This window comes from Eumetopias jubatus, unplaced genomic scaffold (assembly GCF_037043125.1).
Source record: "Eumetopias jubatus isolate StellerSeaLion01/CBP00866 unplaced genomic scaffold, mEumJub1_p1.0 scaffold_1, whole genome shotgun sequence".
Classification (NCBI taxonomy): Eukaryota; Metazoa; Chordata; class Mammalia; order Carnivora; family Otariidae; genus Eumetopias; species Eumetopias jubatus.
In genome coordinates, this window is record NW_028274807.1 from 125,397,246 (window position 1) to 125,413,818 (window position 16,573).

The 16,573-nt window shown below is 37.3% G+C and overlaps 2 protein-coding genes across 4 annotated transcripts in view; one reads left to right on the plus strand and one right to left on the minus strand.

Moving 5' to 3' along the window:
* The window catches only part of CEP63 (centrosomal protein 63), a 63,745-nt gene that overhangs the window by 17,252 nt on the left and 29,920 nt on the right, over positions 1–16,573 (minus strand). The window lies entirely within an intron of this gene.
* On the plus strand, positions 214–721 carry LOC114205620 (histone H3.3A-like). Its single transcript, XM_028099141.2, has one exon. It carries the CDS (start codon positions 214–216, stop codon positions 622–624), a length of 411 nt encoding a protein of 136 aa, XP_027954942.2. The 3' UTR covers positions 625–721.

The following is a 16,573-nucleotide window of genomic DNA, read 5'->3' on the forward strand; positions in this document are numbered from 1 at the left end:
CATTAGCTCATTTATAATAACCCACTCATGACCCAAAAAAACAAAAAACCTCTCATGATAAAAACTGGGAATAGAAAGGAACTTTCTTAACTTGCTAAAGATGATCTAAAAAGAACTGTACAGGATGCCGTCGCTCGCCAACGCCAGCGCCGCCTCTAGCTCGCCGAGCTCCAGCCGAAGGAGAAGAGGGGTAAATAAGGAGGTTTCTGTACCATGGCTCGTACAAAGCAGACTGCCCACAAATGGACCGGTGGTAAAGCACCAAGGAAGCAACTGGCTACAAAAGCTGCTCACAGGAGTGCACCCTCTACTGGAGGGGTGAAGAAACCTCATCGTTACAGGCCTGGTACTGTGGCCCTCCGTGAAATTAGACGTTATCAGAAGTCCACCGAGCTTCTGATCCGCAAACTTCCTTTCCAGCGTCTGGTACGAGAAATTGCTCAGGACTTCAAAACAGATCTGCGCTTCCAGAATGCAGCTATTGGTGCTTTGCAGGAAGCAAGCGAGGCCTATCTGGTGGGCCTCTTTGAAGACACCAACCTGTGTGCTATCCATGCCAAATGTGTCACAATTATGTCAAAAGACATCCAGCTAGGGCACCGCATATATGGAGAACGTGCTTAAGAATCCACTATGATGGAAAACATTTCATTCTTTAAAAAAAAAAAAAAAATTTCTCTTCTTCCTGTTATTGGTAGTTCTGAACGTTAGATATTTTCTTTCCATGGGGTCAAAAGGTACCTAAGTCTATGATTGCAAGTGGAAAAATAGGGGACAGAAATCAGGTATTGGCAGGTTTTCCACTGTCACTTGTGTGTGAATTTTTAATATAAACGCGGGGACATAAAGCATTAATGCAAGTCAAAATGTTTCAGTGAACACGTTTCAGCAGTTCAATTTATAACAATTATAAATAAACCTGTTTAATTTTTCTGGACAATGCCAGCATTTGGATTTCTTTAAAACAAGTAAATTTCTTATTGACAGCAACTAAATGGTGTTTGTAGCATTTTTATCATACAGTAGATCCATCCATTTGCTATACTTTCTAACTGAGTTGTCCTACATGCAAGTACATGTTTTTAATGTCTGTCTTCTGTGCTGTTCCTGTAAGTTTGCTATTAAAATACATTAAACTATAAAAAAAAATAAAAAATATATTTAAAAAACTGTACAGCTAAAATCATACTTAATAATGAAAAATTCAAAGCTTTCTCACTAAGATCAGGTACAAGTCAAGGATATCCCCTCTCACTACTCCTTTTTAATATCAACTGGTGTCCTTGCTAATGCAATAAGGCAAGAAAAGGAAATAAAAGGTATACAGATTGGGAAGGAAGACATAAAGCTGCCTTTGCTCAAGGATAACATGATCATCTATGCAGAAAATCTGAAAGAATCAACAACAACAAAAACCCTCCTGGAAGATTCCTCAAAAATTAAAAATAGAACCTACCATCTATCAATCCCACTACTGGGTATTTACCCAACAAATACAAAAACACTAATTCATAGGGACACATGCACCCCTATGTTTATAGCAGCATTATTTACAATAGACAAGATATGGAAGCAGCCCAAGTGTCCATCAATTGATGAATGGATAAAGAAGAGGTGGTATATATACACAATGGAATATTACCTATAAAAAGAAATGAAATCATACCATTTGCAATGACATGGATGGAGCTAAAGAGTATAATGCTAAGAGAAATAAGTCAGAGAAAGATTAATACTATACGATTTCACTCATAAGTGGAATTTAAGAAAGAAAACAAAGGAGCAAAGGGGAAAAGAGAAAGAAACAGACTCTTAACTATAGAGAACAAATTGATGGTTACCAGAGGGGAGGCAGATGGGGGTGGATGGGTTAAATAGGTGATGGGGATTAAGGAGTACTCTCGTTGTGATGAACACTGGATGTATGGAATTGCTGAATCACTCTATTGTACACCTGGAACTAATATAACACTATATGTTAACTAACTGGAATTAAAATAAAAACTTAAAAAAAGAGAGAAGAAAAAAAAACCCTCCTGGAATTAATAAGCAATTATAGCAAAGTTGTAGGCTGAAAGTTAATACACAAAGCTCAATCACTTTTCTATATACCAATAATGAACATGTAGAATTGAAATTAAAAACATGGTATAATTTACATTAACACCTGAAAGAATTAAATATTTATGTATCAATGTAACTAAATAAGTATAAGATCTATTTAAGGGAAACTATAAAACTCTGAAGAATTAAATCAAGAAACTAAATAAATGGGGAGATATTCCATGTTCATGGATAGGAGAACTCAATACTCTCAAGATGTCAGTTCTTCCCAATGTGATCTATGGATTCAACACAATCCCAATCAAGATCCCAGCAAATTATTTTATGGATATTGACAAAACGATTCTAAAATTTACATGGAAAGGCAAAAGACTCAGATTAGCCAACACAATATTTCATAAAAATTAACTCAAAATGTATCATAGACCTAAATGTAAAATGCAAAACTATAAAACTCCTAGGAGATAGCGCAGAAGAAAACCTAGATAACTTTGGGTATAGGAATGCCTTTTTAGATACACCAAAGACATGAGCCCTGAAAGAAATAACTGATCTGAACTTGATTAAAATTAAAAACTTCCACTCTTTGAAAGACAATATCAAGACAATGAGAAGACAAGCCAGGGGCTGGGAGAAAATATTTGCAAAAGACAGACCTGATAAAGGACCATTATACAAAATATAATAAGAATCTTAAAACCCAAGAATAAGGAAATAAACAACTCCATTAAAAAATGGGCCAAAGACCTGAAAAGGCATCTTACCAAAAAAGATATACAGATGGCAAATAAACATATGAAAAGATGATCTACATCATATGTCATCAGGGAAATGCATATTAATACAATAATTACACATCTATTAGAATGACCAAAATCCGGAACAGTGATGATACCAATTGCTGGTGAGGATGTGGAGCAACAAGAACTTTCATACACTGCTGGTATGAATAGAAAATGTTACAGACATTTTGGAAGACAACATGGTGTTCTCTTACAAAATTTAATATATTCTTAACATACGATCCAGAAATTGTGTTTCTTGCCAATTACCCAAAGGAGTTGAAAACATTATGTTCTCACAAAAACCTGCACATGTATGTTCACAGCAGTTTTGTTCATAACTGCCAAAACTTGGAAGCAACCAAGATGTCCTCCAGTAAGTGAGTGGATAAATAAACTGTGGTACATCCAAACAATGGAATATCATTCAGTGCTAAAAACATGAACTATCAAGACATGCAAAGACACGAAGGAACTTTAAATGCACATTACTAAGGGAAAGAAGCCCGTCTGAAAAGACTACATACTGTATGATTCCAACTATATGACTTTCTGGAAAAGGCAAAACTATAGAGACAATAAAAATATCAGTGATTATGGGGATGCAGGGCAGGAGAGAGATAAAAAGGCAGGGTACAGAGGAATTTTATGGCAGTGAAATTACTCGGTATGCTATTACAATGATGGGTATATGTCATTATACATTTGTACAAACCCATATAGACCATACAATACCAAGAGTAACCCTAAAGTAAACTATCATGTGTCAATGTAGGTTCATCCCTAGTAACAAACGTAGCATTCTGGTGAGCAATATTGAGAACAGAGGAGGCCATGCATGTACGGGAGCACACAGGAAATCTCTGTACCTCCCTCTCAATGTTGTTGCAAACATAAAACTGCTCTTAAAAAATGAAATCTTAAAAAATTATATAATAAATATCTTGAGAAGAAGGGATAAGAAAGAATTGAGAAAGTAAACGGATTCCTCAGAAGAGATGCTGCCCACCTACTGCAAGAACAGCTGCATTATTCTACCCACTAGTGCAAAAGTTTAACTGCATCTGACTCATCACATAGGAAAACTGGATTTCTCTCCTCTTTACCACATAGGAAATATAGGAATTATAATGCATTATTTTATTTCTTATGGAAGCTCATAAATTAGGGTTTTTTCTTAATCACTAAACATCTTAAATTTCCAGGTCAAATTTTCCTCTCTCCCCACCCCAGAATATGTTGCGTGTAGTTAATTATTCTGTATTTTCAGATACATTACAAACATGCATATTCAGACTATTGAAATTGACCACAAGATGTTCAAATTTGGGGTGGAGGGAACTGGAGAATTTTGCTCCTTGAGGAAAAAGGTGCTTAGAGGAGAGGAAAGACTGGTTCTGTCTTCAATATTTAGACACTCCTCGAGCTAAAAGACTTAACCAAATATAGTGCATCTCAAATTAGTTTCTTTCAATGATTTATCTACTGAGGTACATAGGAATAAAACTGGTTAGTGACTATCTCACAGACCTATAGTATAAAGTTCCAGCAGACTTAGATAATTCCTAGGCTGTGTATCCCAGCAATCCTGGTTTTTAGTTCCCAACTTTCTAGTGTTCACAAGTTTTAATCCTGTATCCAGAGAGGTACTTCATCTAAATACCAAAGATAGACATGAATCATCTGTGTAAGTAAAACTTGCCTTATTATAAATATTTTTAAAAGGTAAAGGTATCCAATTTTATTTTTAGAAATTCAAATGGAAATGTCTCTGGGAAATCAATCTGCCATGGATTAAAGATTTTATTGTATACTGTACAGGACCCAAATCCCATACTATGGTCACATAAAGTAGATGCTCAATAATGCCCATAAGCCAGAGGAATACTGGAAGGAGAAAGGCAAAGAAACCGACAAATAGTGTTTGTATAAATTACAGATCAAGATTCCAGTGTAAAGAACCAAAATCTTTTTACCAGATTCCTATCATAGTCTGAAAAAAAGGTATCAGATAGGTTTAGATCCGCAAGAATAACTGCCAAGCATGCAACTGTCTCCAAACGTTTAAAATACAATATATACTTTTTTTTTCCCAAGAGAAACTCTTATACAGAACCTTGTACAGAAAAAATAACTGAAGAGACTGGGTGAGGGTGAGGAGTAAAGGGCTGGAGCCCAACTTGCTGAACCTTTCTGACCCCACCTTAAACTGCACAGAAGCCCTGGGCCGTGGCAGAACAGAACTAGAAAGCCTCTGCCCAAATGGACACTCAGGCTGAAAGACAACACATAACTGCAAAACACTAACATTATGTTTTTAACACTGCAGTAGAAGGCGCCTGCGTGGCTCAGTTGATTAAGCATCTGCCTTCAGCTCAGGTCATGATTTCAGGGTTCTGGGATCGAGCCCCACGTCAGGCGCCCCGATAAGCGGGGAGTCGGCTTCTCTCTCTTCCTCTGCACCTAACCCCACTCTTGCTATCTCTCTCAAATAAATAAAATCTTTAAAAAAAAAAAACAAAAACACTGCAATAGCTATTTTATACTACTTAGTTCAAATCTGTAATCTTAAAGTAAACTCAACATTGAAGTTATAGTTTAACTAAGTTCAAGTTTAACCAGTGAGTCTAGATTTGATACTTAAAAACTAACGAACTTCTTAGTTGTGAAGAATCAAGAACATAGCCTTCTTTTATTGACTCACTCTTTCAGTCACATACAAATATAGTGTTTAAGCACAAAAGGAAGTACATAATCGTTCCAGGACAAATTCTCAATTTTCATTGACTGGAATTAATACACTCGGCCAGTGCGATCCGATAGGGCAGTCACTAGTGACGGGTGGCCACTGAGCACCTGAACTGTGGCTGCTCTGCACTGAGATGTACGCAAACTGTAAAATACACCCTGGATTTCAAATGCTCAGTTAAAAAAAAGAAAAAAAAAAAGAATGTAAGTGCTGTAATGATATTTTTGGTATACTGAGTTAAATATATGAATTTCACTTCTTTTACCTTTTTCTAATTGTTATGTTAATCACCATATATTACATCATTAGTTTTTGATGTAGTGTTCCATGATTCATTGTTTGTGCATAACACCCAGTGCTCCATGCAGAATATGCCTTCTTTAATACCCATCACCAGGCTAACCCATCCCCTTACCATCCTCCCCTCTAGAACCGTCACTTTGTTTTTCAGAGTCCATCATCTCTCATGGTTCGTCTACCCCTCTGACTTACTCCCCTTCATTCTTCCCCTCCTATCTTCTTCTTTTTCTTTTTTAACATATGTTGCATTATTTGTTTCAGAAGTACAGATCTGTGATTCAACAGTCTTGCACAATTCACAGCGCTCACCATAGCATATACCCTCCCCAGTGTCTATCACCCAGCCACCCCATCCCTCCCACCCCCACCACTCCAGCAACACTCAGTTTGTTTCCTGAGATTAAGAATTCCTCATATCAGTGAGGTCACATGATACATGTCTTTCCCTGATTGACTTATTTCACTCAGCATTACACCCTCCAGTTCCATCCATGTCGTTGCAAATGGCAAGATCTCCTTCCTTTTGATGGCTGCATAATATTCCATTGTGTATATATACCACTTCTTCTTTATCCATTCATCTGTCGATGGACATCTTGGCTCTTTCCACAGCTTGGCTATTGTGGACATTGCTGCTATAAACATTGGGGTGCACGTACCCCTTTGGATCCCTACATTTGTATCTTTGTGGTAAATACCCAGTAGTGCAATTGCTGGATCGTATGGAAGCTCTATTTTCAACTGTTTGAGGAACCTCCATACTGTTTTCCAGAGGGGTTGCACCAGCTTGCATTCCCACCAACAGTGTAGGAGGGTTCCCCTTTCTCCACATCCCCAACAACATCTGTCGTTTCCTGACTTGTTAATTTTAGCCATTCTGCCTGGTGTGAGGTGGTATCTCATTGAGGTTTTGATTTGTATTTCCCTGATGCCAAGCGATGTTGAGCACTTTTTCCTGTGTCTCTTGGCCATTTGGATGTCTTCTTTGGAAAAATGTCTGTTCGTGTCTTCTGCCCATTGCTTGATTGGATTATTTGTTCTTTGGGTGTTGAGTTTGATAAGTTCTTTATAGATTTTGGATACTAGCCCTTTATCTGATATGTCATTTTCAAATATTTTCTCCCATCTGTCGGTTGTCTTTTGGTTTTGTGGACTGTTTCTTTTGCTATGCAAAAGCTTTTTATCTTGATGAAATCCCAATAGTTCATTTTTGCTAGGACTTCTAATACTATGTTGAATAGCAGTGGTGAGAGTGGACATCGGTGCCGCGTTCCTGACCTTAGGGGAAAAGCTCTCAGCTTTTCCCCATTGAGAATGATATTCGCTATAGGTTTTTCATAGATGGCTTTTATGATATTGAGGTATGTACCCTCTATCCCTATACTCTGAAGAGTTTTGATCAAGAAAGGATGCTGTCCTTTGTCAAATGCTTTTTCTGCATCTACTGAGAGGATCATATGATTCTTGTTCTTTCTTTTGTTAATGTATTGTATCACCTTGATTGATTTGCAGATGTTGAACCAGCCTTGCAGCCCAGGGATAAATCCCACTTGGTCGTGGTGAATAATCCTTTTAATGTACTGTTGGATCCTATTGGCTAGTATTTTGGTGAGAATTTTTGCATCCATGTTCATCAAGGATATTGGTCTATAATTCTCCTTTTTGATGGGGTCTTTGTCTGGTTTGGGGATCAAGGTAATGGTGGCCTCGTAAAATGAGTTTGGAAGTTTTCCTTCCATTTCTATTTTTTGGAACAGTTTCAGAAGAATAGGTATTAATTCTTCTTGAAATGTCTGATAGAATTCACCTGGGAAGCCATCTGCCCCAGGGCTTTTGTTTCTTGGGAGATTTTTGATGACTGCTTCAATTTCCTTAGTGGCTATAGGTCTGTTCATGTTTTCTATTTCTTCCTGGTTCAATTTTGGTAGTGGATACATCTCTAGGAATACACCCATTTCTTCCAGGTTATCTAATTTGCTGGCATAGAGTTGCTCATAATATGTTCTTATAATTGTTTGTATTTCTTGGGTGTTGGTTGTGATCTCTCCTCTTTCATTCATGATTTTGTTGATTTGGGTCATTTCTCTTTTCTTTTTGATAAGTCTGGCCAGGGGTTTATCCATCTTGTTAATTCTTTCCAAGAACCAGCTCCTAGTTTCGTTGATCTGTTCTACTGTTCTTTTGGTTTCTAGTTCATTGATTTCTGCTCTGATCTTTATTATTTCTCTTCTCCTGCTGGGTTTAGGCTTTATTTGCTGTTCTTTCTCCAGCTCCTTTAGGTGTAGGATTAGGTTGTGTATTTGAGACCTTTCTTGTTTCTTGAGAAAGGCTTGTATTGCTATATACTTTCCTCTCAGGACTGCCTTTGCTGTATCCCAAAGATTTTGAACAGTTGTGTTTTCATTTTCATTGGTTTCCATGAATTTTTTTAATTCTTCTTTAATTTCCTGGTTGACACATTCATTCTTTAGTAGGATGCTCTTTAGCCTCCATGTATTTGAGTTCTTTCCGACTTTCCTCTTGTGATTGAGTTCTAGTTTCAAAGCATTGTGGTCTGAAAATATGCAGGGAATAATCCCAATCTTTTGGTACTGGTTGACACCTGATTTGTGACCTAGGATGTGATCAATTCTGGAGAATGTTCCATGGGCACTAGAGAAAAACGTGTATTCCGTTGCTTTGGGATGGAATGTTCTGAATATGTCTGTGAAGTCCATTCGGTCCAGTGTGTCATTTAAAGTCTTTATTTCCTTGTTGATCTCTTGCTTAGATGATCTGTCCATTTCAGTCAAGGGGGTGTTAAAGTCCCCCAGTATTATTGTAATGTTGTCAATGTGTTTCTTCACTTTTGTTATTAATTGCCTTATATAATTGGCTGCTCCCCTGTTAGGGGCATAGATATTTACAATTGTTAGATCTTCTTGTTGGATAGACCCTTTAAGTAGGATATAGTGTCCTTCCTCATCTCTTATTACAGTCTTTGTTTTAAAATCTAATTTGTCTGATATAAGGATTGCCACCCCAGCTTTCTTTTGGTGTCCATTAGCATGGTAAATGGTTTTCCACCCCCTCACTTTCAATCTGGGGGTGTCTTTGGATCTAAAATGAGTCTCTTGCAGACAGCATATTGATGGGTCTTGTTTTTTAATCCAATCTGATAGCCTGTGTCTTTTGATTGGGGCATTTAGCCCATTTACATTCAGGGTAACTATTGAAAGGTATGAATTTAGTGCCATGGTATTGCCTGTAAGGTGACTGTGACTGTATATTGTCTGTGTTCCTTTCTGATCTATGCTGCTTTTAGGCTCTCCCTTTGCTTAGAGGACCCCTTTCAATATTTCTTGGAGGGCTGGTTTCATGTTTGCAAATTCCTTTAGTTTTTAATTGTTCTGGAAGCTTTTTATCTCTCCTTCTATTTTCAATGACAGCCTAGCTGGATATATTCTTTGCTGCATATTTTTCTCGTTTAGTGCTCTGAAGATATCATGCCAGTCCTTTCTGGCCCGTCAGGTCTCTGTGGATAGGTGTGTTGCCAATCTAATATTTCTACCATTGTAGGTTACATATCTCTTCTCCCGAGCTGCTTTCAGGATTTTCTCTTTGTCTCTGAGACTCATAAGTTTTACTATTAGATGTCGGGGTGTTGACCTATTATTATTGATTTTGAGAGGGGTTCTCTGTGCCTCCTGGATTTTGATGCCTGTTTCTTTCTTCACATTAGGGAAGTTCTCTGCTATCATTTGCTCCAATATACCTTCTGCCCCTCTCTCTCTTTCTTCTTCTTCTGGGATCCCAATTATTCTAATGTTGTTTTGTCTTATCGTATCACTTATCTCTCAAATTCTGCCCTCGTGATCCTGTAGTTGTTTATCTTGTTCTCAGCCTCTTTATTTTCCATCATTTGGTCTTCTGTATCACTGATTCTCTCTTCTGCCTCATTTATCCTAGCAGTTAGTGCCCCCATTTTTGATTGCACCTCATCAATAGCCTTTTTGATTTCGACTTGGTTAGATTTTAGTTCTTTAATTTCTCCAGAAAGGGTTTCTCTAATAACTTCCACGCTTTTTTCAAGCCCAGCTAGTATCTTTAAAGTCATGATTCTGAACTCTAGGTCCGACATCGTACTAATGTCCGTATTGAGTAGGTCCCTGGCTGATGGTACTACCTCTTGTTCTTTTTGCTGAGGTGATTTTTTTCATCTTGTCATTTTGTCCAGAGGAGAATAGATGAATGAGAGAACAAAATGCTAACAGGTTAACAACGTCCCCAGCAAATATGCTCTATACAAATCAGAAAAGACCTGAAACCAAGGGAAAAGAAACGGAAAGAAAGAAAAAGAGGAAAAAAAAAAAAGATAAAAACAAAAACAGAACAACACAAAAAAAGCAGAATATGATCAAATATGATCAGGCTAGTGCATAGATCAGTGCCACACACTAGATTTTGGGCGTATTTTGGTCTGTTAGACAAAAGTGCCTCCTAAAATTTTAAAGGAAGAAAGACATATATGTACAAAATAAGGGTTGATACAATGAAGGGATGGAAGATGACTGTAAAGATGAAAATTATAAAAGATTTTATAAAAGGAATTGATAAGTTGTTTGAAAAAAGAAAGAAGAAGATTTAAAAAAAAAAAAAAAGAAAAAAAGGGAGAGAATGTGATCAGGCAGGAGACTAGAACAAAGCCATACACTAGTGATTTAGGGTATATTTTGATGTTAGAAGAAATTGTATCTCAAAATTTTAAAGAGAGAACAACTTATATATATATGCCAAAAATAAGGGTAACTACTATGAAGGGATAAAATATGACTTAAAAATGAAAAATAAAAAATGTTTTTTTTTAAAAGGGATTGATAAGATGTTGGTTGAAAAAGGGAAAAAGAAAAATTTAAAAAAACAGTTAAAAAAATTAACTTTGATGAACTAATGAATCATGGTAAAAAAAAGCCATGAATTCTATGTGCAGTATTCCCCTAGCGCTGGAGTTCTCCCGTTCTCCTTGATCGGTAAACTTGGTCTTGGCTTGCTGGCTGTTCGTGCTGATCTTCTGGGGGAGGGGCCTGTTGCCATGGTTTCCAAATGTCTTTGCCAGAGGCTGAATTGCCCCGCCCCTGTCGGTCTGGGCTAAGCAAGCTGCTCGGGTTTGCTCTCAGGAGCTTTTGTTCCCTGCAAGCTCTCGGTACAGCTTTGGAGGACCAGGGCGAAAATGGTGGCCTCCCCATCTCCACCCGGAGGAGCTGAGAACTCGGGGCCCCGCTCCTCAGTGCGCCCCCAGAGAAAAGCAGTCACTCCCGTCTCCCTGGTCTCCGGCCGCACTCCGTGCTCACCCGGCCTGTGACCGAGCATTTCTATCTCTGGCACCCGACCCCATGTCGAGTCTCCAAACCCAGCAGACCCCTGCAGTGCGTTCCCGGGCCGCTCCTCCCGGGGGAGGAAGGGGAGTCTCCCCGGCTCTGCCGCTTGTTGGGTCCCTGCTGGAGGAGCAGTGGCCCGACTGGGCCGTGGATCACAGTTTATGGCAATCCCGAGCTGAGAGCCCGCGCCTCGGCTCCGTCTCTGCTGCTGGCTTCCCCGCTCCGATACCTGGAAGCTCTGCCGCACTCAGGCACCCCCGGTCTTTCTGTGACCCCGAGGGTCCTGAGACCACACTGTCCCGCGAGGGTTCCACCCCCGCTTAGCCACTGGAGCGACGTCCCTCAGCGGAGCCGACTTCTAAAAGGTCCGATTTTGTGCTCCGCGGCTCTAGCACTTGCCAGAAGCGGACGACGGAGGCCCCCTCCCCCGCCATCTATCGCCCCGAATATCGCCTCGGATTCACTTCTCCGCACGTCCTACCTTCCAGTAAGTGGTCGCTTCTCCGTTCAGAGAGTTGTTGCTACTCTCCTCTTCGATCTCCTGTTGAGTTCGTAGGTGTTCAGAATGGTTTGATCCCTATTCAGCTGAATTCCTGGGACCAGACGAAATCTAGGTCTCCTACTCCTCCGCCATCTTGCTCCGCCCCCCCATACCTCTTTTACCTTTTAAATGTGACTGCTAGAAATTTTTTACATATAACTCTCATTTTATTTCTATTGAACAGAACTACACCAGAATATTTCAAGAATACTTCTTCCAAGACTTACAGAAACAATCCTATAAACTACTTATAAAGTAACAATTATTTCTCTTAAATATCTGGCATTAGATGTATCTTAAGGCTAATATATTTTTGAACCCCCCCTTTTCTTTTGCAATAACCACTGCCATTAATTTTTTGAACTCGAAACCAGAACTTCCTCTTATTTTTTCTTAGGTTTTAAAAAATTTATTTTTTAAAAGTTAACGTGCATAAGAGGAAACTGAAAAACACAAGAAGCAAAGAGCAAAGTCATCCATAATCACAAGCAGTTTACAAGTTTGACTTTTAGGTCCCACGTGTGTATCTGCACAAGTAAGCATTTTAATGTAATTAAGATCATACAGTTATGTATCATGCTTTTTTACACACCATTAATATTTACCATTTCAAAATCCTCAAACTATGAGTATTTTGATAACCAAGAATACACTACACCAACTCCATCTGAAAGAAAAAAAATGTAATCCTGCCTTTCTTGGCGACAAAAATTCCATAAAAGACAAAAATGGCAACAGGCCTCTAGATAAAGATATTGGCAGAGTTACAATTATAATACTGCAGTCTCTTAATGTTCAATTAAAACTGAGACATAAAGTAAAAAGAGTACACAATGTATACTGCTTCTAAAAGAATTATCCAATTTATACTATTCAAATATTAGCAAGGAGGTATGTTTCCATTGAAACACTTAAAAGTATTACTATAATACTGCCAAAGAGACACACACACATTAACAGTTATCATTAAAATGTCGATATGAACACATCCGCATACATCTCTCCCTCTATACTTCCTCCTGCCTCTCTGCAGAACTTCCTCTTAACTATTCTGTTGGAATGGGTGGAATTATCTCAACAACACAACTCACAGCAGAGGTATTAAAAGTAAAGAAATAATTTAAAAGGCAATTTATGTCAGGGAGATGGGAATAAAAGCCGAGGTGGGCAACAGAAGTGTGAGAGTAGGGAAAGGGCTAGGGGTTGGGGTTGCGGTCAAATCCTTCTCTGGCTTTACAGTCCCTAATCCTGGCGCTTCAAGCGGATGGCTTTCCCAGATAGCGAGATTCCTGAGAACAATGTGATATGAAGCAACAAAGACTTTTTATTTTCCAAAGGATCCCAGAATGAAGCTACGACCCTGGCAGGATCCGTCTTTACCAACCTCTCCTTCAGTGTCAACTCCAAACGAGTCAGTGCGGGTCACAGCCTTACAACATTTCCACCAGGCAGCAGCCTGAAGAGCCCATTAAGACACTGGCTCCCAGTGACACCCTCTTAACACTGTCCTGTCTATGTCGCCATAAACCTGAAACAGCAGGTCTGAGCCAGTTCAATTAACTCTGATAATTCTACCAAGACAACAGATTAACACTTGAGTTAGGATCATCTTTTCTTCATACGTTGTAACATGGAAAGGATGCTTTAAAAATACTATGTTTATACTTATATATATATGTAATTGAAAAGTGGATTTAAAACTTGAATGATATATAGCTCATCTAAATATTTCAAAAGGAAAACATACATATTTAATGCAACCTCTATTTTTCTCACGTCACATTTATCAGCTAAATATTTTATACTCTGTGCTGGCTTAATATTTTAATTTTTTTAATGTTTTAATGTTCTCTAAGAATTCCCTTAATATCTCCTTTCAACACTTGTATACGAGCAACGGGGAAAGTAGCAGGTGATTCCTTGCCTTCTAAACAGAAATAACCTTATGTTTTAGTGACTAAACCAATCCTTTTCTATGCATATATAACCATCATTCTATCATTGCATCTAATAATGTCACATTGTTTAACAACTGTACTTTTTAATATAATACATTTTAATATTTGATAGAACATCACCCTAACTCTTTTAGAAAATGCTGCTTAGTACCATTCATTTATTCTTTCATAAAAATTTTAGAATCGCTCTGTCAAGTTCTCAAAATCTAACAGTCAATAAATTATGTGGATAACCATTCAGGAAAAAAACACGTTTAGCCTATCAAATACCATATAATAATAATTTTCAGATCAAATATATAAAAAAGAAATTATAAAGCAGAAAAAATCTTGGCTTAGGTAAAGCTTTATAGTATGATATCAAAGATAGAAACCCTACAGAAAAAATTAAGAGAATTAAGCAATTCTAAATAATGTTTATAAAACAATTGTATTTCCATTAAAACTATTAGGCAAAAATTAATTAAGAGAATTAAGTAATTCTAAATAATTGTTTATAAAACAATTGTGTTTCCATTAAAACTATTAGGCAAAAATTAAGGTAAACTAGGAAACACCTAGAATTGCAACAAAACAGCAAAGGGTTAATAATATAGTTAATGTAGGAAGAGCTATTTCAAAAGTAAAATATAAATATCCTAGAAAAAAAGTGAGCAAAAGACACAATTTATAAAAAATGGAAATGTCTGCAAGTAGATGAAAAAAATGACACAACCTAATTCATAATTAAAGAAATGCACATTAAAACAAATAATTATAACCATATTTTTCACCTATCAGATCAACACAGACAAGCCTAAAAGTAGGGGAAATTAAAAAAAATAATAGTGCCCAATATTGGCAAAGTGTGAGGAAATGGACAATCCCAAATACTGCCAGTGAAAGTCTGGATCAACATAACTTTGGAGAGTACTTTGCAATATATATTAAAATCTTTAAGAATGTTCAACTACACTGGTACAGCAATTTCACTTCTAGGGCCATTTCCTAAGAATATAAATGGACACATACTCCTAGATGTTTATATAAAGACATTCACCCAAGCACTATTTGCAAGAGTAAAAAAGTAAAAAACTAAATGTTCTATAATAAGGGATTCAATACATAAATTATGGTACATTTATGGACTGGACTTCTATGCAATCATTATGACTACACATTGGTTGATTTGTCATATTTAAAAAGGAAAATTTTAATCATGAAACTCAAATAAAATATTGTATTATAAAGTGCTTAGTGCATCTAAATAATAAGAAAATATTAAATGGCATAAAGAGAGAAATTGACAGTAATATATTTAATAGTAGTGGACTTGAACACCCTATTTACATCAATGAATAGATCATCCAGACAGAAAATCAATAAGGAAACACTGGCCTTAAATGACACATTAGACCAGATGGATTTAACAGATATAAACAAAACATGTCATCCAAAAACTGCAAAATACACACTCTTCTCAAGTGCACATGGAACATTCTTCGCGACAGATCACGTTAGGCCACAAAACAAACCACAATAAATTCAGCAAGACTGAAATCATATCAAGCATCTTTTCTGACCACAACAATATGAAAAGAGAAATTGATTACAAGAAGAAAACTGGAAAAAACACAAACACATGGAGACTAAACAACATGTTACAAACAACCAAGAGGTCAACAAAAAAAATCAAAAAGGAAAAAAATACCCTGAGACAAATGAAAATGGAAACACAATGCCACAAAAGTAGTTCTAAGAGGGAAGCTCATAAAGACAGAGGCCTACATCAAGAAACAAGAAAAATCTCAAATGAACAATCTAACTTTACACATAAAGGAAATACGAAAAGAAGAACAAAGCCTAAAGTTAGTAGAAGGAAGAGATAATAAATAAATAAATAAATAAATAAATAAATAAATAAAACAGAGACTTACAAAAATGGAAAAAAATTAAAAAATGAAACTAAAAACTGGTCCTTTTGAAAGGATGAAGAAAACTGATAAATCTCTAGCCAGATAGATAAGAAAAAAAAGAGAGAAGAAACAAGAGAAGTTACAACTGACACCACAGAAATACAAAGGATCATAAAAGGCTACCACAAATAATTATATGCCAACAAACTGGAAAACCTTTAATGGATAAATTCCTAGAAACACACACCTTTCCAAGATTAAATCACACAGAAACAGAAAATCTGAATCAACCAATAACAAGTAATGAAACTGAATCAGTAATTTTAAAACTCCCAAAATACAAAATACAAAAATACAAAAATTTTAAAACTCCCAAAATACAAAGTAATGAAACTGAATCAGTAATTTTAAAACTCCCAAAATACAAAAGACAGCTTTACAGGTGAATTCTATAAAACATTTAAAGAAGAGTTAGTACCGGGGCGCCTGGGTGGCTCAGTCAGTTAAGCATCTGACTTTGGCTCAGGTTGTGATCCTGGGGTCCTGGGATCAAGCCCCAAGTCAGGCTCTGCACACAGCAGGGAGTCTGCTTGTCCCTCTCCATCTCCCTCTGTCCTTGTCCCCGCTCATGCTCTCTCTCAAATAAATAAAATCTTTAAAAAATGGGAGGAAGGTGCCTGGTTAGCTCACTCGGTTAAGCATCTGCCTTCAGCTCAGGTCACAATCCCAGAGTCCTGGGATCAAGCCCCATGTCGGGCTTCCTGCTCAGCGGAGACTGCTTCTCCCTCTCCCTCTGCCTGCCGCTCTGCCTACTTGTGCTCTCTATCTTTCTGTCAAATAAATAAATAAAATCTTAAAAAAAAAAAGTTAGTACCTATCCTTCTCAAATTATTCTAAAATACAGAAGAGTAAGGAAAGCTTCCAAAC

Bases quoted from the DNA above. Each gene is read 5' to 3' on its own strand.
- LOC114205620 (XM_028099141.2), top strand. From the start codon at position 214: ATGGCTCGTACAAAGCAGACTGCCCACAAATGGACCGGTGGTAAAGCA.